The sequence below is a fragment of the Prenolepis imparis genome, unplaced genomic scaffold, assembly GCF_030444845.1.
Source record: "Prenolepis imparis isolate NDT839.2.m4 unplaced genomic scaffold, iyPreImpa1.0 SCAF_11, whole genome shotgun sequence".
In the NCBI taxonomy this organism is placed as follows: domain Eukaryota; kingdom Metazoa; phylum Arthropoda; class Insecta; order Hymenoptera; family Formicidae; genus Prenolepis; species Prenolepis imparis.
This window is the reverse complement of record NW_028141169.1, coordinates 10,740,535-10,764,529: the sequence shown is the minus strand read 5'-3', so window position 1 is coordinate 10,764,529 and position 23,995 is coordinate 10,740,535. Positions and strand designations below refer to the sequence as shown.

At 36.3% G+C, this 23,995-nt stretch overlaps 2 protein-coding genes and 1 pseudogene across 4 annotated transcripts in view; 1 reads left to right on the top strand and 2 right to left on the bottom strand.

Annotated features, from left to right (window-relative positions):
• Window positions 1-98: 98 nt before the first annotated feature.
• On the bottom strand, window positions 99-3,034 carry LOC145942948 (uncharacterized; annotated as a pseudogene). Its single transcript, XR_014426443.1, has 7 exons — window positions 3,028-3,034; window positions 2,709-2,763; window positions 2,073-2,518; window positions 1,542-1,725; window positions 1,221-1,452; window positions 985-1,133; window positions 99-844 (listed from the first exon to the last, which is right to left on the bottom strand). The product of XR_014426443.1 is annotated as an uncharacterized LOC145942948 (transcript).
• Window positions 2,907-4,212, top strand: LOC145942410 (cysteine-rich PDZ-binding protein). Its single transcript, XM_083049097.1, has 2 exons — window positions 2,907-3,121; window positions 3,211-4,212. Exon 2 carries the CDS (start codon window positions 3,255-3,257, stop codon window positions 3,555-3,557), a length of 303 nt encoding a protein of 100 aa, XP_082905223.1. The 5' UTR covers window positions 2,907-3,121; window positions 3,211-3,254; the 3' UTR covers window positions 3,558-4,212.
• A 505-nt stretch (window positions 4,213-4,717) lies between these two features.
• Window positions 4,718-23,995, bottom strand: part of LOC145942409 (uncharacterized) — a 31,554-nt gene continuing 12,276 nt past the window's right edge. For both annotated transcript variants that reach the window (XM_083049095.1, XM_083049096.1), the window contains 3 exons: window positions 12,723-12,967; window positions 11,276-11,426; window positions 4,718-10,328 (listed from right to left, as the gene is read on the bottom strand). In XM_083049095.1, coding sequence (XP_082905221.1) covers window positions 7,204-10,328; window positions 11,276-11,426; window positions 12,723-12,967 — 3,521 coding nt within the window. In that variant the 3' untranslated portion in view covers window positions 4,718-7,203. The remainder of the gene's footprint in view (window positions 10,329-11,275; window positions 11,427-12,722; window positions 12,968-23,995) is intronic.

Here is a 23,995-nt window from a genome sequence, read left to right as displayed (position 1 = left end):
AAGCAGTGGTATCAACGCAGAGTACTAGAATTAATGATGTTTTATTATTATTAAATGTTTATTTTTCTGTTTTCTGTACAATTTATTGTAATCACGGTCTTGCATAAATAAAAATAAATTAAATTATATGTTACAATAAAAAATAAATAATAAAAATAAATAATAGATATATATTTATATTATAAATAAAATATAAAATACATTATATTATTTTTTACGTATTATTAATCAATAATAATTTTAATAAATCGTGTATTGGATTTCTCGCGCATGCGCGTGGAATTTATATTACATATTCATATATATATTGAATTTTAGAAAATATATTTATTAAATATAAAATATTTATTTCGAGTAATATTTAATAAATAAAATATTTATATCAAATAACAATATATTTTCTAATATAAGATAATCAAAAATATCAGAACAGTGGAATTATAAAAAATTAGTCACTCGCGTTATATTTTCTAAAATTCTAGAATAATAATCTTAGAAAAAGATATTTAATTTTGAAAACAAGCAATAGAAATATTTTTCTTCTAATATAATACTTTATATTTAATAATATAATTTAATAATATAATATATTTTATATAATATTTATATAATATTATATATAATATAATATAATTTTATATTTATATGATCACACTTATATTTTGTATTTCTTAGATATTTTATGTATCTGTTTTGCTTGGATTCCAATTAAGATAATCGAGTTGAGTTGTAGCTTGATACTCCTTCACTAAATTGTGCGATACTCATTGACAAATAAATCCTGACTGCTGTACACCTTCACCAGGGTAGAGATTATGTCAGACACCTTGCTGCGTTGTTTTAGCTGAAAATACAAATTCTATGTTTAATACTGACGCTATACAATACTGAAGCCAGCCAGTACAACACACAGCTGCTTTTATAACACGACTAATGAAATTTCGCGGTTTACTGGGATTAACGTTGACAGGATCCGGCATTCACCTTTTCCAATCCTCAGTCTCGCTGATCGTCCAACTGTTGTTTAATTGCACGTCCTTTACCAATTCGTCGACCAAATTGTTCGGCGAATCTTCGAGCGGACAGTTAACGACAGAACGTACGATGTCCTCTCTGCTTTCCAAATAAAACTCCTGAAGAAATAAACGTATTCGACAAATCAATATAGATAACAAACGGACACATAAGAATCTATATGCAATAAGCTGTAGAGATCTCACTTGATAGGTTCCATTGACAGCTTGACAGCTTCCAGAAGAACTCTCGTTAGATCGAGATACTTGACAATTTTTATTTGATCTTTTTATAGCGGCGATCTATATCCGGGGTGTTCACCCCGGTATGTAAGAGTCTCGTTTTAATTGCTTTCTGAAAATTCCTAAGATCCTTCCATTGAGCCGTTCCTCCCAGCCAAATTCAGATCATTCACCGCAGATTGTGACTCGAGATATTCTGGAAAAAAGTATAGCATGCAAATACATGTTTTTATGAATAAAATTTATAAATATATATATATATATATATATATTCGACATTTGTACCTATTATATTATATTGAATAGATGATCGATCCATATCTTGATGTATGTTTCATACAGGAAATAGAAATAATTTCTGTTTAAATTTATTTATGGCACTATGGATTTCATCAGTTAGTGCAACCGTTTTCGAAAAACCACCAAAACAGATTCTTACCCGCTAAATTATGACAACAGTTTCGAGCCACTGTAAAAAATAAAACATTACATCATAGATATTACATATGACTATCATTATTATAATTATTATTATAAATTATATGAGATTAATAAAAAGAGAGATAAAAACATACGTTTACTAATGAAATCTATTATGACTTGTCAAATGTTGTCGCATGTTTTTTGAATTAGATGATTCTTGATACAAATATAAATTAATGATATGTGAGTGCAATTTCCTACGAGTCTCTCCAATAATTTCAGATCAACTAGTTTTCTATTAATTGATATATCTGATTTAAGACATATATTTCTGTATATATCTCATAAGCATTAGATAAATCACAAAGTGATTATATTAAGATAAATATTTACCTTGAGAAGAGTTGTCTGAATTACAGAATACATTAAAGGCAATTTTATAGATCTGATCTATAGTACATTCGTGACACAATAGTAATAATTGTTTCAACAATGTAGCTCTGACAATGAGCTTGAATTGTGCCTCCATATCATTTTTGGTGCTTTATGGATCCGTAGCCGCATACTTGTCCTTCTTATATATTCCAACATTTTTAGAACAGGTAGAAACTCTGTAAACATAATGTACAGATCATCCACAGCATGCTTGAACAATCCCTGTTGGCTGTACTCTGTATTCTCGAATTTTTCCCAGAACGCTGATGCCACATGCCAATAGATGTATTGTTCTATAATTCTATATGATGAATAATAATGTTCTCGACGAATTATGGCAGCTTTAAAACTCTCTCATCTTCGGTAAGATTCGCAAACTCTTTCTCAGTGCCTTCTTCTTCAGTCTGCGAAAGAGAAAATAATAATTTTCAAAATAAAAAAATAGAGAGAGAGAGTCATCAAATTATTCGGTCTTGTTATCATAAACAGCAGTTGAGTGTTTGACGAATCCTTGATCAAGTGTTTGATCAAAACAATTGTGTTTAAATCCAGTGAAAAGAAAAGCGAAAATTGTTAATATATAATATTAATTACATGCAGTAGCTTCTCGAAAAAGCACGTTCTATGCGGACAAAATTGTATATTGTATCTTTTCAATTCTCAATTCGAAGAACGAAAGAATCAAGCTATCTAAACTTGTACGCTAAGTTGTTTTCACGCCAGTGTCAACAGACGCTAGCGTCAATTTGTTTTTATTGATGCTTGACGCTGAAATCTAGCGTCACGGCGTTAAGTGAAAATGCACCCTAAAGTCACAAATCGGATCACGTGATCAGTTAGACGCTAGCAGCAAATTGATAGTGAAATTGCACCCTAAAACAGTGATTTGAAGAGAATTTCAATACTGCGAAACAATTCATTATTACAAATTTATAGCAGTGTATATACGTATGGCTGTGTATATGAGTAACAAAAATTCTGTGGGAAGTGAATAAAGCATAGAAAAGGTGTGTAAATAAACAAAGCGATATTGAATTGCGTAAAAATAATTAATCTTTCGTCGACTGTTTTTTGACGTGCAATTATTTTCGGACAGATATTGTGGCTTTTCTTCCGCGGGCGAGGAAATCCGATTTCGCAATGGTTTGCGAAAAGTGCGAGAAGAAATTGGGTAAGGTTATCACGCCGGATCCTTGGAAGACAGGCGCGAGGAACACCGTGGAAAGCGGAGGTCGTCAGGTAGGAGAGAACAAGGCTCTGTCTGCGGGAAAAGCACGATTCAATCCGTACACCACGAAGTTCGAGATTTGCAGAATATGTAGGCAAAAGGTACATCAAGTGGGATCCCACTATTGTCAGTCCTGCGCATACAAGAAGGCTATCTGTGCTATGTGTGGCAAAAAACTAATGAACACAAAGAATTACAAACAATCTGCGACTTAATTTCACAATTATATACACTTAAGACTAATAATTTGTCACAAGCACATTAAAATATATTTTCAAGTTGTGAGTTTGACAATCGTTACCGAATAGCTTTGCGACTAGATTATCTGGTAACACATAACAGTATTTAAATATAATATAAAGTATAATATTGTGTATATTTAATATTTGTGTATGTATATGTAATATAATTATCATAAAAAATATTAATTAATGTGCATAAAATGTAAAATTATATTTGTACAATATAAATCAATCTGTTAATCATTATATTTTTGGTTAAATCATTAGTATTTATACACATGACAAGTTGATGCGACGTACAAATAAAATTATTAAGTGTTTTCAAGTAAAGATAGTAATAAAAATGCATCAAAAATAGTTTAACATAATGGTATATGTTAAAGAATATTCATATTTCAGGCAGTTTTTAGTTTGTTAGATTATGACTACACACAAATAGCAATTTTAAGAAAAATAATAATTAAAATTAAAAGAGAATAAAAATTAAGATTAATATAATCTGTAAAGGATCAATGCATATATATTTCATAATAAAATGCTTACACATCATATATATATTCTTCTGTAGTTTCACTAAGTCCTCTTATTTAATATTTGGGCAAGAGTAAATGTAATAAAAATTGTTTTAAGGTGAATATATATATTATATATGTAACAATGTAATATATAATTCTGATATAACTGTGATAATAATGTTAATTGCAATGGTTAAATTGTTTGCTCCATCAATTTCTATTTCCTTTTCTTATGTAACATCCGATTTCTATTAGGAATGCCTTTATTATGTATTTTTTTTCGTTTGAGACAATGAGAAATGATATGAATATAACCCTTAAGTTTAATTAAATTTTGATACCTATATCATATCTGTACTCGATAAAAAGAATATAATAAAATGATATACTAATATTTTCAAGAATTTAATTTGAGGTCCTAATGATGAAAAGCTCTTAATAAAAAAAAAGTATCGGAAGAATATAATAAAATAGGAAATAGAAATAAATAAAATTCTCAGAATTATAGTTCCGTAAGAAACTAGAATTTTAAATTGATTAAGATTAAAAAATAATTGTTATTTTCTCACAAAAGTACATAGCATAATGAAATATAATTTTACAAGTATTAAGGTGTTTATGTCTAAAAATATACACTTTTATTTGTTAAAACTTTATACATTTTTCACTAACAAAAATTATAGACAATGATATAGTATTTTACTAACATGTTAGTCTTGAAATAAGTTATATTACAAGAAACATACACAAAGAAAGACTCGACGACTGATTTGCATCAGTTGACAATATTTCATATTTTCTTTAATATGCTGTAATATTTTCATCTTATATATAGTGGAACATTTCGATGTTCGTGTGTTTTATAGTATATTCATACAGTTTATACCGTAAAACGCACAATTTGGAATTTTTCTGTTACTTTTTTGGAAAATATCTGATATAAATTAGATAATACAATAAAAAGAAACAATATGCAATATAAAAGAAATATACAAAACTTGAACAAAAAACCGCTTGTCCTCACATATTTAAAATTAAAATTTTACGAGAAATAATACTAAGCATCAAAACTTAAACAGCAAAGAATGTAATTATGCGTAAAATTTTTTATTAATTACATTTGTTCTTTGCATATCTCATATGCGCAGACAGTATTCATGCACAATTAGACATAGAATTTAACTACGGGAGATGGTTAGTAAATTAATAAGTTCATTAATCCCGACTTTACAAATTATTTCACTTATATACTACATGTATTATTACACGACGTATTATTTGATTACAGATCTTATTAACGAAACTATTTGCATTTCATAATGGACGTACATATATAAGACACAACGATCTTATCAAGTATCTCTAAGTAAAAACGAGTCACATATTCAGATTGCAGATAATAAGATAATATTCTCTATCTCATTTTCATGGATCGTCAAAGTTAAAAATGAGAGTTAAAAGTACGTCACATCTTCGCTAGATATTTAGAATTAAATGTGATTATCTCGTCTCATTTGTGTGATGTTATATAATATGATATAATATAATATTCAATCCAAAGATAGATGATAATCACATTTAACATTAAATGTGCGATAAAGGTACGAACAAGATAACAAGAAAAGAAAAAAAAACTATAATTATACGTAAAAAATACGCAACAAAATTACTTTCAGATAAATTAGAGTTACATATTTTCTCATTATATGTGCATTTAGTAAGATTCTAATGTATATGTATGTTGTGTATGTATTAAAAGTTATTTTGATTTAAAATGAGAAAGAAAATTAAAATCAGTTAAAAATAAGATGTACAATGTTTTATATAAAATGATACTAGTAACGTTTGCCTTTAAGGGGACGAATATCTTAGTTTATTTCTGAATAGAAATAAACATAATTCATAATTTTAGAGGAAAGCATTTCAAAGGATTTTACAGCACTTATATGATTAACATTTTTTAAAAGTACTTTCGTTAGATATAAATATAATTAAAAATCATATAGTTCAAAGTATTCAAGCAATTATGTAGTTCTTTTTTTTTTAAATAAAAGATTCTGATATTTTTATCATTTTTCAAGTACACTCCCTTAAAAAGTACTGACCTGATTGATTTAACACACAAGCTAAAATCCGCACAATCTCGTATACAGGCATTCGCATTTCAAGTTTATCTCTTCAGGCTCATAATTATTCTTTATGGCACATATAGTTTCTAAGCTTTTATTTTTTGCGACCAATTTTAGAATCAAAGGATGAATTCTTATATTAAAATCGTGACAAAACGTAATCAATTTAATATGTATAGAATATAGAAGTATAAAATACGGCAGTCATTTCTTTATTTGAATATTTTAACGATGTTGCGCGAAACATTCTCACATTAATATCGTATCGTTAAAATCATCAATATATTGCACGTTTGCAAAGTCTCTAAGAAACTGAAATAAATTATTTAAAAAATTATAGAAAATTAGAGAAGAGAAATTGTACACACACAAATCAGTAAAAATATTTATCTGGAGAATAAAAATCTTCGGTAAAGTCATCGAAAAGCGTGATCTCTGGATCAATATTTTGTACATACATACTTGATATCATGTCATGTGTGAAACACGAATCACTCCAAGAAACACATCAACATACGTGACATAAAGTTAATCATTTTCTCACCTTTCAATTTACATACGTTTCTGGCTGTCCATTTAGATCGTCTATTAAGCTCAAATTTGAGGATTGAAGAGGAAAATTTAAAGTCAAAGAAAGAAAGAAAGAAAGAAAACGGAGTTTGAATGACTGAAAAAATATACACATTAAGAGTGCAAAAATATTATTTATCTCAAGAAATATTATTAAGTCCAACACTCAATCTGGATTTTAAATCTTCGATTATCTAAATCGATATCTTAAAAGGGACATTAAATCTAAAATCTTTAGTTTTCAGGGAACTCGAAAACTTCATTCATCATCATAATCATTATATTATTCGTTTTCGTAAAGAAACATTACACACGAAGAGGAGGCGTTTCCGACATTTTTTGAATAAATGCCTCTTTTGAAATGAGCGATCTAATTCCACTTTGCATTTTACAGAAGCGATTAATCTAATTCGTATCGTCCCTGGACGACAGCATGATGTTCGTGACGGGCTGCGGTTGACTGGAAGCCGGGTTCCAGCGATTCTGCTCCTTATCGGCCATGAAGATCCAGTGCTCGAACTTCTTGCTCTCCGATTGTTTGACCTCTGACGGATGCGAATCCAGAATCTTAGCTCTCTTGCCCGTCGTGGACTTGTACTCTGACACGTAAACCACCTGCTTGTCCGTTCGGTCCTCCTTCGGGCTCCTCGTGATGTCTGATCGTCTCGGCGGTACCGGCGGTTTTTTACCGGACGTGGGTTTGCCGTTCGACGTCACCTTGATCTCGTGCTGCGTCAGGGATTTTCGCGACTCGCCGTTAGTGGTTACTCCGTCCTCGTTCTCGCTGTCGGCCTCGCGAATGCCCTCCCTGTTGGGTGACACCTTGATTTCCGTGATGTAGGTCATCTTGTGGCCAGCGTTCAGCGGCATGGGAGTGTCGGGTAAAGGTGGACGATTCTCCGAATCCTGCGGATTATTGTAGTCCATCGACTCGCGAACCAGACCGCTGTCCTCGCTGTTCTCGCCGCTCGACACGCTGACACTGCTGATGTTGTGACGGTCCTCCTTGGGCGAGGACGGACTCTTGCTGTGCGCCGTCATGCCTGAACCGAACTCATACTCGTCCTCTTCCTCGTCGTCGTCCTCGTCACGACCGGAGACGTTAATAATACGTCTCGCAAAATGTGTGTCGACGAAGGAATCGGTCGGCGACTTGATCGGCGAATACCTGTCGCCCGGTTGCTCGAACTTCGTCCGGTGCGCCTGGAACGTGGAGAAGGTACCGCCGTTCTTCCCCTCCGCGTGCACTTCCTCTGTGGAATCCTGGGATTTGTTGTGCCTGGCCGGTTCCGATTTGGACGCATGAACTCGCAAATGCGTCGGCGTGCACGCTCTTTCTACTTCTTTTTTCACATTCTCCCGCGTCGTCATCGTCGTCGTCCTATTGTCATCCGAAAACGATCTCACGGTCACGCGATGCGGCTTGTCGACGTGCTTCTCGCGTTCGCAGTCGGCGCTGTGCTGACCGTGTCTGCCTTCGCAACCATGACAACCCCTGTCTATGATCGTCTTCGAGATAGGCTCTTCTACAACCGCCTGTTTACCGGCGTAGAGCGATACGTCGTTAAGAGGCGCTCTCTCTTCTCTCCGCTCGTTTAGCCGCGTCAGACTGACTGCCTTCGTCGTCGGCTCCGTTGGCGAGCTGCTCACGTTCAGCTCGAAGTAGCGTAAAGCGCGACTGAAGTCCTCCGACTTATCTGACATGGAATTTTCCAGCTCGTTTCCGGAAAGTTCCTTCTCAGGTTGGCTCTCTTCAGAAGAGCGTTTCTTGTCGGCCAACTGAAAGTCCAGCTCCACCTCCTTCGGAGTCGGGCTCTTCACCACCCGACCGTCGTTTACGATCCTAGCCAAAGAATTGTCCTCGTCCGGATTGAACATCCGTTCGGTGTGAATAAACTCCTGGGTCAGTCGCTTGTTCAACGGCAAGTTGTACAACTCGATGCTGGTGATGTTGCGAGCATCGTCGTCGGATTTCTTCTTCTCGGACACATCGTCGTCTATCGCCGTCGTTGCGGTGACTTCCTCCTTCAATTTGATCTCCACCGCGGACTTGGAGCGCTCGAGAGTGCCGTTGCTCTTCTTTCTCGTACTTATTTTCTTCTCGTCCGCTTCGGCGGCAGCTTCGCTCCAGATCACGTCTTCCAGAGTGCCCCACTCATTCGACTTCTTCAACTTTCGTCGGTCGAAGGAGTCGATTTGGTCGAGTTTGGTAAGATCCTCCGTGGACTCGTTGATGTCTTCAGGCGGCAGCGGCGCCTTGCGCTTCTTCGCGCCAGTATCGGCGCTCATGTCGAGACTTTGCGCCCTCTCGAGAGTCGTCGCGGTCCTGCTTTCATACTTGGACAGATCGCCCAGACTGGCCGCTTTCCTGTACATGTCATCCTCATCGTCGTCATTCACTTCTGGTACAGGCGTGCGATGAATGGTGATGTCTGCCGGATTCAGCTCAATCGTCGTGAAGCTGTTCTGCATCTCGTTGTCCGTATCTGATTCGGAGTTGCGTCTGTTCACCGTCGACTGGTTCTCCAAACGGTGCCTCCGAGCGTCCGTATTCTCGCGCGCTTTGTTCACGTAATCGCACAATGACTCTGTATAATCGGCGATGCTGTCGATGGTATCAATGGCGTCCTTCTTCGATTGCATCTCGTTGATGCCACCGCTTTTCGGTGGCGCCGGCGCCTTCCGCTTATTCTTCTGCGGACTCTTGGCGCTGTCGGAGTCCGGCGACGAGCTACTGATCTTCAGCGGCTCTGAGCTACTCTTCCGATTCCTGCGAGCCGCCATCGCCGCGTTGTGCACCTCCATTGGCACCTCCGACGGTATGTTGATCCCGCCATCTCCAGCGTCGACGCTTCTCCTGCCGGCTTTGCTGTCTAACGCGTCGGCGGTGATTCTCGCCGAGACGACGCCGTCAGGCTGATCTGCGCGTTGTTGAAAACGCTCGTTGCAGAGCTTCTTCTCGTCGGCCACGTTCAGCGGTTCGTCGTTGGACGTTGTGGACTGTCTGTTCGAAGAAGCCAGCAGCTTCTCCGTGTCCAACTTGCGCGAGTGTCTTCTCTCCAGGTTCGTGTTGTGCTCGTTTTGATTTTCGATCCGGTGCACGGTGCCGTCCAGCGCCGGCAGCACCTTGATGCCGAACTTGTGATGATGATTGTTCTTTGTCGTCTCGTCGTGACGTCTCTCGAGACTCTGTCCGCTGCCCGGCGTCGACTTCGACGACTTGAAGGTCGAGTTCATCGTCGAGTGATTGGAGCCGACTGACTCGTTCGGGTCGGCTATGAAGAGCCGTTTTGCGACGCTTTTATGGGCCTGCGTCAGCTCTGGGATCGATTGACTCCTGTAGAGAGGATGGCAGATCCTTGTCGGGCTCGGGCCCACGCTCTTCTTCAGCAACGTTGTCGGCTTCGAGCCGTTACCGCCGCTCTCCACCTCCAGTTCCACGTCATACGGCGAGGCATAGCTAAGAATCGTCAGCGCGTCCTCGTACACCATGTTGCGGAAGCTGATCTTCATGCTGGAGATACGATCACCTGTACAATAAATTTTTTATTGAATACAACGAGATGATGTTCTAAAATTATTTTTTTATTTAAAGCGCGCATGGCGCATTTTTTAAATATTCGCGCATCTAGATTCAAAGATAACAACTGGAAGCGTCTTAGAAAGATCGACTTTAGTTCTTCAGACTTCAGATTCTGGAAGAAATCTCTGATAAAAAAAAAATTAAGATTTCAATCGTAATACTTCGTGCGGATAGAAAATTAATTCTGCAATTTGCGAAAATTATTATCAACTACAAATACGTTTTTCTTTTTCAGTGCAATCTATACTTCTTCAGAATTGGAACTTGTTGAACTGCTGACTCTGTCAAACGGAACCATTGATACGACGATTCTCCCGCACTCCACTTATGCTGACAAGTGCACTCGCTCAATGAGGGCTCACTGTTCTATCTTAATCGCCTCACGACACGCATTATCAAATGCTCGAACGCGGCGGTAACAGAGTGCTTTCACTGCGATATGTAGGTATGTGGGTGATTCTCAGATCCGCGAAGACCGGCACTCATCGAGAGACACGTCCGTTAATCTCCAGAGTATTGAGTTATAATTTACTTTACTTAACTCACATGGGTGACGCGCGAACAGAAATTGCATTACACTTCAATCTCGATCTCGATACAGCGAGCAAGAGAATTCTCGGAGCTGTACACATTGTCATCAGCGTACAGCGATAACTGAATCGAGCGTGAAAATCGAATTGCTAGGCAATTAAAATGACGATTAGATCGCGTTTTTTTCGATAGACGTAAGAATCAAAAATAAAAAAATAAGGTAAATTAAAGAGAGAGAGAGAAAAGAATTTTTTAAAGAGCTCGGAAGAAGATTGAAAAAATGGAGAACTCTTCGCGGTTTAATCCTCTCAATATCACTAATGAAAAACAATACGAGCTTAAAATATATATTTATATACTGACCGGGATGTATCCGTCCGGATTCGGATGCGGGGCCGCGATGCAGCAGATCCTTGACGAAGATGCCCTCCCTCATGTTGCCGCACACGTTGAAGCCCAGGCCGGTGAAGTCGCGACTACGAAGACCGACCACGCTGACCCTGGTGGCCTTGGGCTGCAAAAACATACGTCGATTGTTACACAAGTGCGATGAAAACCTCATCAGCTGATCGCTCATACATAAATCACGAAAGCCGCCGTATCTGCGTTCAGGCTCATGGAAGTCGTCGGATCCCGAGTGCGATCCTCGACGCGACGATCATCAATGACTGGGCGATTCTCGCCGATGACAAATTTAATATTGTGCCGCGCGGCGAGCGACAAATAAACGAAGGAGATACGTCATCTTCTTGTGAAGGAGGAATCATACCCATTGATGGTATATTATAACATCCGGCTGGATCGTATATGTAATATCCGGTTTTTATATAAATCGCGATTGAAAGATTAATTTCTTGGTAAGTTCTTTGCATCTTTTATTCTTATACAAATGTAACGTGTATGTATGTATGAGAATAACTCATTTTTTTATATTGAATCTTGACGATATGTATATCTCTATCTTTTAAAATTATACTTTTTCTTGTTTTTATGTTTAAATTTATTCTCAAAAATATACATTTATTAATGGACGCGGAAATTATGTTATTTTTTTTCGCGAAGAAAATATTTTAATGTAATCGAAAAAATGCAGTTCTCTTCTCTATTCATTTTGTGAATCTCCTTGAGAAATTGTTTTTAACTGAATCTTTTCCTCGCGAAGAAGGATATTTTGAAATCAGATTAGATCATGGAGAATTATAAGTGTTACGTTATCGCCTCCAGCTATTTTATCCTACAATTATCGTGATGCTGGTATCGCGTAACTAAACGACGACATTATTACTGTGTTTAACACTTCTTTAGATTCAACCGCGGAATTTATTGTCCATCTGGCGTAATAGCTTAGTCGTTCGGGCCGATAATTTCTAATTAAAAGTAACCGCATAAGATGTCATTTTATTATGTATAATATATATATACAATATAAAATTACAAAGTATATAGCCGAATATTTTGTTTTAACATACAAAAGATTCTTTAAGATATATCTAAAAGATACCGAACTACTTTTATTATGCGATAACAAAGTTTTACTTATCAATTTAAATTTAATTAATCAATTAAATTGCGCTTATTTTATTTGACAAATAAAATAAAATTTCGAAATTTTTAATATTTCGTTATAATCATCTTAAGAAGTAAAATTAGTCCTCTTTTCATCTTAAACATCATCGCATCAAACAATAAATGGCATCTTTTATTTTTTAAAACGAAATAAAGTAAATCGTCGTTAAGTAATATCGATTGTCGATTAACTGTGTACCTGCGAAAGTGATTATTAAAAAAGTGAAAATAGAATGAAACTTACTCCGACGTAGGAATCGTCGAGAGTTCGACGTTTGTCGTTGCGTATAGCCGACCCGAGGCCCAAGGATGTCCAAGGCGTGGACCATCGTGTGGAATCCTTCGCAGGTGTGTCCCCAAGTACGGCCGACGACGGTCTCTCCGTGACACGGCCGACCGTCGTAGGTGTGGCGTCCTTGAAGCAAGGATTGTCGAAGGCGTACGCATCCTCGACGATCTCGGGATCCGTCACCAGCACCAGGTGTTTACCTGCGATAATCGGTTCCGTTATTGATTAGCAGTTCAGAAACTAGATCAGATGATTATTCTCGGTGAATATTCATCCGAGAATCATCTTCAAAGAAGGAGAAGGCTTTAATGACTTTGCATATATATTTTTCGATATATTAAAACATTTTTAAAAAATATTAAAAATTAGAAATGTATATGTTTTTTCTATGTATTTTTTTGAAGTACTCTAGTATATTATACCTTTCTAAAAAAAGGCATGATATTAACATTGTTGTCGCTTTTGACAGAAATCAGCTGATTAAAGCGTTAATTTGCTAATTAATTTTTAAAATAAGAATATGTTATAAAAATTAAAATAATTTTGTTTTAAATAATATGTGTCATAATTCTTTAAACTCGATTATTGTCGACAATTATCAACTGATTTCTGTCAAAAAATATTGATCGCAGATAAGGCATTATAACATATTATTTACAACATATTACAATTTTAAATTAATATTTTTTGACAGAAATCAGCTGATTAAAGCGTTAATTTATTAATTAAATTTTAAAATAATATTATGTTATAAAAATTAAAATAATATGTTTAAATAAAATGTTATAGTATACTTTAAACTCGATTAATATTTTTTGACAGTTATCAGCTGATTTCTGCAAAAAATATTAATCAAATTTAAACAAACTTTATATAAAAATATCATTCTTTTCTATATAAAATCGAGGAATAGTGCGCGCTTGTGTTGTTCTAGTAATATATAAGTTGCATTTATTTTGTAATAAGCACATACATATGTATAGGTTTGTCGCGTGAGCTTTCGCTCCCACATTTCGTCGCGAAGTTTTTTTTTGCTCGTCGTAGTTGCGCACCATATTCTCACTTTGTTGCGAGACATGAATGGAATCGTAATCGCGACATGACTCATTTTAGCAGGGAGTAGAGAGAATATAGAGAAAGATGGGAGTTACTTATATAAAACGTACGGACGATCGCGCATCTCCGATCACGCGCGAGCTCGCATCCATTTACGGTGTATGTACCTACATCACACGTATCGACAGGAAGGAAACGCATTCTTCGAAACCGCCCGTGTCCCGCTACGTGTATCCGATATCTATCCGCACGACCTGACCGTATTCAGGCATACATATACGCTTTATGTACACCGGTTTCGGACGGCCGCGCACGGCCGATCCACTTGTGATGTTTATCATATCCGAGCAATCGATCAACATATACGCGATCAACAAATACCCTATTTAATCCTCAGGAAAAATATTCTTTTTTTTTCAAATTTTTTTAGATTGGCTATACGAGTCAAAAAGGAAGATCGTACAATGTAAGGTATTAAGTTTGGATTCGTAAAAAAAAAACTAAAAAATTAAAAAATATTAAAGACGAATAGAATACTTTTTTTATCGCGCTATCGTAAGCGAAACGAGCCTCTTTCCTTGCAACGTTATGCAAGGATGTCCCGGATTTTTTCCCCAAGACACGCGACATTCCTCGGGGGCCGCACATTCACGCCCCTACGCATTTATTTATTTATCGGTATCTGTGTGCGCGCATTTTCCATACACACGTAGAAAATATGTATGCATGATTAGAGTCGGCGCGATTTCTCTCTTTTTCTCCCTCCGATCATCGTATATTACGTAACGCAACAATGAGGCAACTAATCGTGTCCGGTATGCACAAATCAGCAACGCCGAAGGCGTTCTTGCGGAGGAGAGATTCTCGTTGAAAAAAAAAAAAAGAAAAAATCAAAAAGGCACTGAAAATTTACGGCGCGTCTCGTGTAATATTTCTCGCCGCGGATAAATTCCGGCGAGAGAGTAAATGAAATATTTAAGACCGCGAACGCTCGCTCGCGCGTCGTCGACCGCTCGATGCAGATGCGCGCCTTCGGGGCATCGATATGCCTACCGTAAAACGACGCTGCATACTTTCGCATCGTCGCGATATACCGCGAAACGACGCGACGATGACTCGTCTTGCACCGTAAAAAAAGTACGCAAAATTGCATAAATAAGAAGTGTAAAATTACACGATAAATAATGAATATGTATAACGTTGCATTATTTATCGCGTAATTTGACACTTATTGTTAATGAAATTTTGCTTATTTTTTTTTACAATGCGCGCTGGATAGGTATTTTTCAGACTAAATAGGATCATAAAATATTACACTCTGTACACGCACAAGACCAAGTAAGAAAATGGAAATATGATATTTTTGTGAAATTATTAAAAGCGCGGTTCTTTCCTTTCCTGTTTCAATTTTATTTCGTTTTATCGCTTCTCCGTTTGCATTCCTGGAAGGAGACTCAACAACAATACGCGAATAATCATTTAGAGCATGATAAAATAAATATAATAATTGTAAGATCGTGTTATCTGACATATGATAAGACGATATATGAGATAAACATGAGAATAAATAATGAAAAGAACACTAATCTTTTCCTGATATGCTGCAAATTAATACGAGGCCGTAAAGATGATTAAACTGATTAATTATATATTACGAATTTCTTATTATACTTCAAATAAAAAAACATGCGCGATTTATTTATTTAATTAAATATCGCGCGGTGAAAAAATAGAGATATTAATCTTTCGATTTTTTACTTTAGCTTTTTTCGCTCTCGCGTTTATTTACAATTTATAAAATTAATGTTGATAGAAATATAATAAGTTTTTGTAATTTATATTTGCTTTAATAATATTACAAAAATCTTTTCCCTCTCTGTTTTTTAGATTTCTTTTTATACGATTATCGTGACACTTTTTGATGCAACAACTTCGCATACATAACGTTTGGTATGTTACGTAGTCCATTGAGTCGCCTGAGATATGCGATTCAGCAATGTGTCAGCATACCAAACAAGCATTCCGTTTTCCATATTCATGTCTCGAACGAATGTATTTTCCCTGCTAATAATAACGCAAATAGCTGGTATACTTTTACAAGCAAAATTATGCGAATCTAAAAACAGGAAAGGAGTGAATAGAAGGAGAAGAAGAAGGGGGAAGGTGGCAATCCAATCTGTACAAAATTGATTTAAATGCATAGTTACACATATAAAAAAAAATATTTATAATAGGCATCCTCTCTGTAGCGAACGCAAACTAATTCGATGTCTCTTACGTAAAGGCATCGAGAAAAGAGAACGTATATGACCGGGACAAAATAACATCAACACAGCTCTAACAGGATTACGCACGCTGCATTGTTTTGTGGCGTGCACAAAATATTCATGTTCGTGATACCCGACACAAGGCGAGGACAAAACCGACCGGCTATAAAGACCTGTTGCAGCGACTATTTTCTCTCCGTCTCTTTCTCTCTGCTTCTCGTGAGGAGGAGGTCCACAAGAGAGAGGCTTCTTATCAAAATATATATTATCGTCTACCATGTCTAGAGAGACAGGGCTACGCCTTTGCGAGAGACGCCAATGAGCGCATACCATGGGCGCCAAGGTGAGCTAGCTCGCTCTCTCTTATATCCTGTGCCTTGCTCTCTTCCTTTGCTTTCGTCGTCGTCGTCGTCGTCGTCTTCGTCTTCTTCTTCTTTGCCGTAAGCTTCGCGATCCACGCATCACCCCACCATCATTCCCGACCGCGTTAGTCTTATCGAGAGACCCGGCTCTCTGATCTGCTTCTCGTTTCATCTCGGGAGCCTCTCCCGGCGGGATGCCGACATGATCAGCCACGCGGATGATGACTCTTCTTCTCGAGGAAAAGGTATCCACAACCGTTACGTTCTTAATGGATCCCCGATATGTTTGTGCGACGAAAAAAAAAAATACGCCTCGTAATGCCTTTTTCGTATTGGTTGCGACAAGTTTTCTATGTAGAGCAGCTTCTCCCCTCTCGAAAGAAAAAAATAGGAGACCTCGTTCGTAATCTTCGGAAAGTCTATGAGCGCAAACAATCTTATTTTCGATTTGACAATAAGCTCTTATCTTGAGACTTAATAAGCCAATTTAAGTTAATAGTCAAGTTCCTCCTTGCATATATATAATGATGCGTCTGCTTTGTTTTCCTAATAGCGCAAACATTACAAGATGTGTAGAAATATTTGACTAACATTTTTTGGCAATGTACAATACGATTAATATTTAATAATAATTTAAGTGCGAATTATATTTCGCGCGGAGAACAACATTCCCTTGGATTAATTTTATCGTATGCTTTCTCAAGCACTTTGGAGCGGATTGCGCGATAAATGCGTATCACGCATGAGATACTTGAGAATATAAGAGTCGGAGATACCATTGTTATCCCCGTGGATCTTCTCAACGATTAAAACGCGCTTTACTTACTTATGTGTAAATATTTAACGCGCTAGTTTCACGATGCGTCGTCGTTTAACAACAGTAACGCGACGAGGTCAATCATCGTGAAGATAATGAAATGTTTTGCGAAAGGCAACTCTCTCGGCACATCTACAGGTGGAAAGGATCGTAGAATCTCGGTCGAACGCGATTCTCCATTTTGTTCCCAAATTAATTGCAATGTTTAAAAAAAAATAAAATAAAAACACAGACTCCGAACTGCAGTTGCAGATTCTAACCGATAATTAACGTGGATTTTGATCTTACATTGCAATTTTATGTGCAACGTGTCATTCTAAAACATAAATGTAATTTTAGCCTATATTTCGAAGATATATAACATATATACACAAGTTCGTTAGATTTTTGTGTAAATAGATCGTCTTAAATTTCTCGAATATGACAGAAAAATGATAAATATGAAAAACTAGCTTTGTGTCAAAATTTTGCTTGTGTTAAATAGTATTAAATATCGATGTGACATATAATCAGTCGCATCAATTGCGAATTTTGCGAGTTGCGTAAACAACTTATTTTCAAATTAATATTTACATATGGATATTGACATAGAGTCACTTAAAAGCGTCCCAGATTCTGTAGATTCGTTTGATAAACATCGTGTTTTCAAACGAGCTGCGATTATAATTATTTTCCGCCAATGAATAATCTATTTATGCACATGCCGTATTATAATTACATCTCGATAAATATCCGTGGAATCGTACCAGACATAATTTTGTATCATAATGTATCGGCGTGATTCACGCGAACTGCGATTCTTCGCGGAAATGTATTCTTGCCGATATAAAACGTGACGCATATTTCTATTAAAATTGTATTAAAAAAATTAAAAGAAATATATATAATACAATAGAAATCTTTGCGCTGTGCCAAATTTCGTTTTCAAGAGAGAAACCTATTTTAAAAATAGGAATAAAAATTCGTTTCTTATCTCTTTCTAAAAATTATTAAAATATCGAATATCTGTATATGTATAATTGTGAAAGATGACGAGTTTCTTTGTTATTTTCGTTTAAGAAAGAGACTAGTTTGGACTTCACATTCTCTCGCAGGAAGCAATAAACAGCTAAGTGTGTCTACTTTCCACCAATTTTTACAGAAGTTCTTGTGAAATCGATTTATTTAAAGGAAGATAAAAAATACGAGACAGGAACATCCGGTATATGGATATAGCGAAAACTCTTGTTAGCCTTGCACGTGCAACCTTCCGTGAATTACGAGAAAGAAACCCGAGCAGCACACGCGCAAACAATTCCTTCCACACTCCAGTGATCTGGTATTTAGGTACGGACCTGCCGCGTCGCATCGCATCGCATCACGGCCGGTTCGCCATTCTTCAAGGTCACGTCGCACCGGCCGAGGTCACCGGCGCGGCGCGGCGCAGAAAAAGGCGATGCGCCGTAAATATCTGGTTGTACGTGACGATCATCGACTCTACATTTGCCCTACCGGTACGTCAAAAGAGATTAGAAGAATTTGACAAAGGTAAAAATCTGCGATATCTTTTGTATTCTTGAATTCAACAGAATCTCACAAAATGCGACTCGTAAAATGGAGAACACTTAGAAATGAGAAATTTGACGTGAGTGATGTCTACGTAATTTTGGCAAATTAGGAATAAATTAAAAGACTGAATTTGATATCTTCGCAGAAAGATCACATTCTGGTATCTCAAAATTACATAATTTTTTTCTCTATAAATTTAGCGAATAGAAGATAAATAGTCAGATCAATAAAGGTTTAAAATCCATCAGTAAATGTTTCAATTTCGATTTTTTTTGCGATCAATGTTCGTTAAATAAAATCATGCAGATTAACATCATATTTCTTCGTGTAACTTCGATTCAATGATCATTCTTAAGTTGTTCGTCCTACACGATAGTATATTCAGATGATGAATAATATCGTCGATTCATCGTCGACGATCAACCATAGGCCGGACTCGATCTTTCGCCTCATTTGATCTATTATTCATGACCGACATAATAATTGGCAGCGACAAACGCATCAAAATAAATCGTGGAATCTTTGCATAAGAATAAATCTCATTTGTAATTTTGTGTGTAATTGATGTTAATTGATTGTCGCGAATATAATTCTTACATCGCATTTCTTGCGTGCAGAAAAACATGTGCAACATTTTTCTCCCGCGATTTTTATAGCTACAAATTTTCTATTATTAATTAATAATTTTCATTTACTTTTTAATCGAAGCTAGACCAATTTCGTATAGACAAGAAAAAGATAACACGTTTGTCGCTTTGAATCGTTTTTCAAGTGCTTCCGCGTATATATACGCACTTTCGCATATACATAATTCCGAAATCGACTCAATGATTTACTATTATCGTTGATTATAGCGTTGATTATAGCGATCGGGTGCCGATCGACGATCAAACGGGGGATCTAAAGGAAACACGCCTTGAAATCAATTCCTTCCGTGGCGACTCTATTCGTAGGATAAATAAAGATAATGAGTCGGTCGTGGAATGTGTAATCAATGCCACGCGTGGGTATAGTCTATTATACAAGCGTATATATATGTATATATACATAGTTATATATTTTATAGATTCAGAGATTCGTGATTGGTCGACGTTATCGTTAACTGACACCCTCGTGCGGTTTAGATCGCATACATTTTATCGCGAGAACGCTCGTATTATGATCCGTCTCACATGTGTGTGAATGACAAAAAAATTAGCCTGCAGCAACTTTAGAACTGCGCGCATAAGAGGATCCATTATCTTTTCAAATACCGATGGCGTGATTAAGCGGCACTTTTCGCAGACGAGCAATTCAATCAGTCATTTTCTGTAAATGTGTATAGCAAAATTTTCTATACTATTTAATTATTACATGGAAAGAGAGATGCACACAACGTAGAATTCTCTTTCTGGCGCATAATTTTTTTTCTAATGAGAGAGAGAGAGAGCTCGATTGTTACGTAGAAATTATTTCATTAAGAGATCGTCGCGAGAAAAAAGGGCTAGAGCGAACAATCGGTAGTAACAAGTCGCGATTACGGTCCACGTTGGTGACCAGCGAGCTAAGCTTGCTCTCACCGTTACTAGAGACGCGGTGCATTCGATAATGCACCGGTTCGCCTGCTGCTATACCCCACGGGGGGATAGCTCGGATTCCTGAAGACAGCAGGGAAAGAAGGAGCTATGCGCGGCAGGCAGGTATCAACGAGATGAGGGAAGAGAGGAAAGGGATTAGAGGAAGGGAACGGCTCGCCGCGGGAAGGATCGCGGCGCGCAGGGGAAGGGGAATGACAACAGCCGTGATTATGCAGAAATGCGAGGCGTGGCATTCGTAAGGAAAAGAGAGAAAGAAAAAAAAAAGAAAAAAAAAAGATGCCTTAAGTGAAGTCTATATTCGTGCCGCGCCGGCGGCGGGCTGCGTGTCGGCTGAAAACGCGCGTGCTTAAATACGCGAAACCGAGTTAAATATTTCATTTTTTTCCGCTTTTCTTTTTTCTTTTCTTTTCACCGGTCATCAGTCGACGGCGACGTCGATGATCTCGAGACAGAAGATCTGTCCGTCCACTTTCCAGATGTGTATATCTATCACCCACTTTTGCGGGATCTGCGATAAAAGAAAAATAGATCTCGCGCAGACAGATTTGGATAAATCATTGGGTGATTTGTTCTACCGCGAAATCGAATTAGGGATGCTGCTGGTTGTGCTACATATCTCACAGTACGGTAAAACAATGAATAAGCGTTTTTAGATCGCGATGTGTCGTGAAAAATTGAAGAATACTTGGTTTTACTTCTACACCCTTTTGAAACAGCAGCTCTTTACGTTAACATAAATTTTGAAACAAAATTTTTCTTCCTAAGTCTGAGCCTACTGATGCCACTAATTGTAAGATGATCTTTTTATCTATCGAATAATTACTTTGAATAATAAATGATTACTTATAATATTGCCGTATTTTTTATGCTAATAATGCGTAAGAAAAATTATACGTATTTGATAAAAAATACATAGTTCTGAAAAACTAAATAATTCGTAATTATCGATATAGCGAGAATAGTTGATTTATTTAACGAATTAGTCACATATTAATGACTGCTTGCTTTTGTGGCAATTTGTATCCTTCGTTATATCATAATTACATAAAGTATATTTTGCTGTCACATTTTTATATTATCTTTTTTGAATTATATTACAGTCTGATAATAATTAATAATTAATTAAGATATTTATCAATGACACCTGCAATATATTTTATACTTTGCAACGTCTCGATTTGTGTAATGATAGGAGAATGGGGTCCCTATTATAGATTGCAAACGTGGCGTCTCGGGCATTTCCCTATCTCCATGCTCAAGAGCCTATTGTCGCATCGTAGTCACATGGTCGTCAAGCTTACAACGAGCCCGCGATAACAGATTGTTATCATCGTTATTTACACCGTATGAGTACCTATATATAACGCGCATTCACGGTAAAGTGTTACAAATACGCGTTCCTTGGACGGCGTTACGAATGGAACGCGCGGAATTCGCGATATCGATAAAATATCAATCGATGACACACAATTACGGTTTTTTTACGGCGCCGGACAGACAAACAATCGCGCTCGCGCACTCATTTAAAACGCATTAAAAAAAAAATTGTCTGAAGAAAGATAAAAGAGACGCGTCTGTTTACGAAAAAGAGAAACAAAACAAACAGCATTGTATTTTATTTTATCTTTATCATTTATGAAAAATAAATAAATAAAAATATAAAACAAATAATATATATTATGATTTATATTTTATCTCTATTATTATTTATCATTTTTGCTAAACTCATTATTTATATATATAGATACATTAATCTTTCAAGTCTCACTTTTGCGAACACCGGAATAATTTCAGAATCTTATAATATATTGACGATAGAAGACTGTTTTTTTCGTGTTCACACATAAAAGACGGTCGTGTACCTCTGATTATGTACTCTCGTTAACCTCGCGGCTAATAGCGCGTTAATTTCCGGTATCACACATGTGCGCACGAGGAGAAAATATAGCCGGTCGTTATATATACAACATACTGATGCATTATAATACCTTCCGTTCGCGAAACTCGAATTGCCACGCGCGTGCACGTAGAAAATCATCAAATTACACGAGAGAGCGCACGCGCGCAGGGATGCGTGACTCGTAAATCACGCTTCGATATGAGCAAGAAACGCGCGGAAAAGTAGGAGACTTTCATAAATAAGGCCTGTGCATCAATCCACGTCGAGAGGAGCAAGAGGGAAAAGGGAGAGAAAGACTCGTCAAGTAGAACCTGGTAGCATCGTGGTACCAAAACGTGGGAGGACTGTTTTTCATTATGTAATTCTATGCGTGTGGATGCGTCGTACGATGGCGTAGGACATCATGTAAGATCGAAAAAGGATAAAGAAAAAAAAGAAAATTATCTTCTCTTGTATTTTAGTTAGTGTTATAATCCGTTTCAAGATGTGTACGTGAGAGGAAATAAGTAAGATCATAGAATTCGTACACAGAGAGAATTTTCTCTTAGAATTTACTCTGAAAATCATAATATGGTATGGAAAGAATTTTATGAGAATTTCTTTGATTAATATTTATTACAATAAAAATAATAATATCTACACACTAAAATATAAAACATATTTGATTAATTTTACTAAATAAATACGTAATAAATATTAATCAAAGAAATTCTCATAAAATTCTTTCCATACCATATTATCCCACGATTATCATGATTTTCAGGGTAAATTCTAAGAGAAAATTCTCTCCGTGTAGAATTGCTCTAGACATGTATCAATACAAGAAAAATGTTTTCTTTAAATTTAAATTAATATATGCGACTTATATAAATAAACCCAATTTGTAAGAGAACCTTCCGAAAAATTAAAAGAAGTTTATCAATAAAATATAGTTGTCTATTTTTATAATATTTCATATTTTACATGTGCAAAGTAAATGTTACATTTTTTGTGTCATGATGCAGTTACATGCGTTGCACATAACGTACGATTTAATGAATAATACGTTACGAAAATGTTTCCTCGTATTGAGTATCAAGCAGTTATTCCTTGTCAACACAGAGAGAATCGAAGAACAAATAATCTCCATAACTCAAAGATGTGTTTCCGCACCTTTGTGTACAATTTTAGATTTCACCGATTAGTAAAAATGTGGATATATGTTAAAGGAACGTGTTTATCATATTATGTAAGAGGTGCGTGCCAAATGACAGTGGCTTGTCAGTTGTCAGTTTTATCCTTTACCGCATCGTCTACAATTGGTAGCCTTCGTATATTGCCCTACTTTAGAGCTCGCATACATATACATGCCGTTTGTTGTAATTGCAAAGGTTTCCTACTTGTGCTTTCACTCTATTTTTCTTAAATTGTCATTGAAACTTATCTCACGCGTATATCGTTTTTCACGGCACTTTCATTAATCAGAATCGATCATAAAAATTTTAGATTTGACTAAGATTTTTCAATCACTTGACTATAGTTTTTGCCATCAACTAGATGTACAGCAAATTATCCTTCAAATAATTTAAACCGGTTAATAAAATAATTTCGTATGTGAAACATAAAAGATAAAAATTTTATGTACTATTTCATGTTTTAATAAATAATAAAAAAATATTGTAAAGAGAGAGAGAGATGTATAGAGAAAGTGTCAAAATAAAA

What these genes read in the sequence shown, in the direction of transcription:
- LOC145942410 (XM_083049097.1), top strand. Translation starts at nt 3,255, where the DNA reads ATGGTTTGCGAAAAGTGCGAGAAGAAATTGGGTAAGGTTATCACGCCG.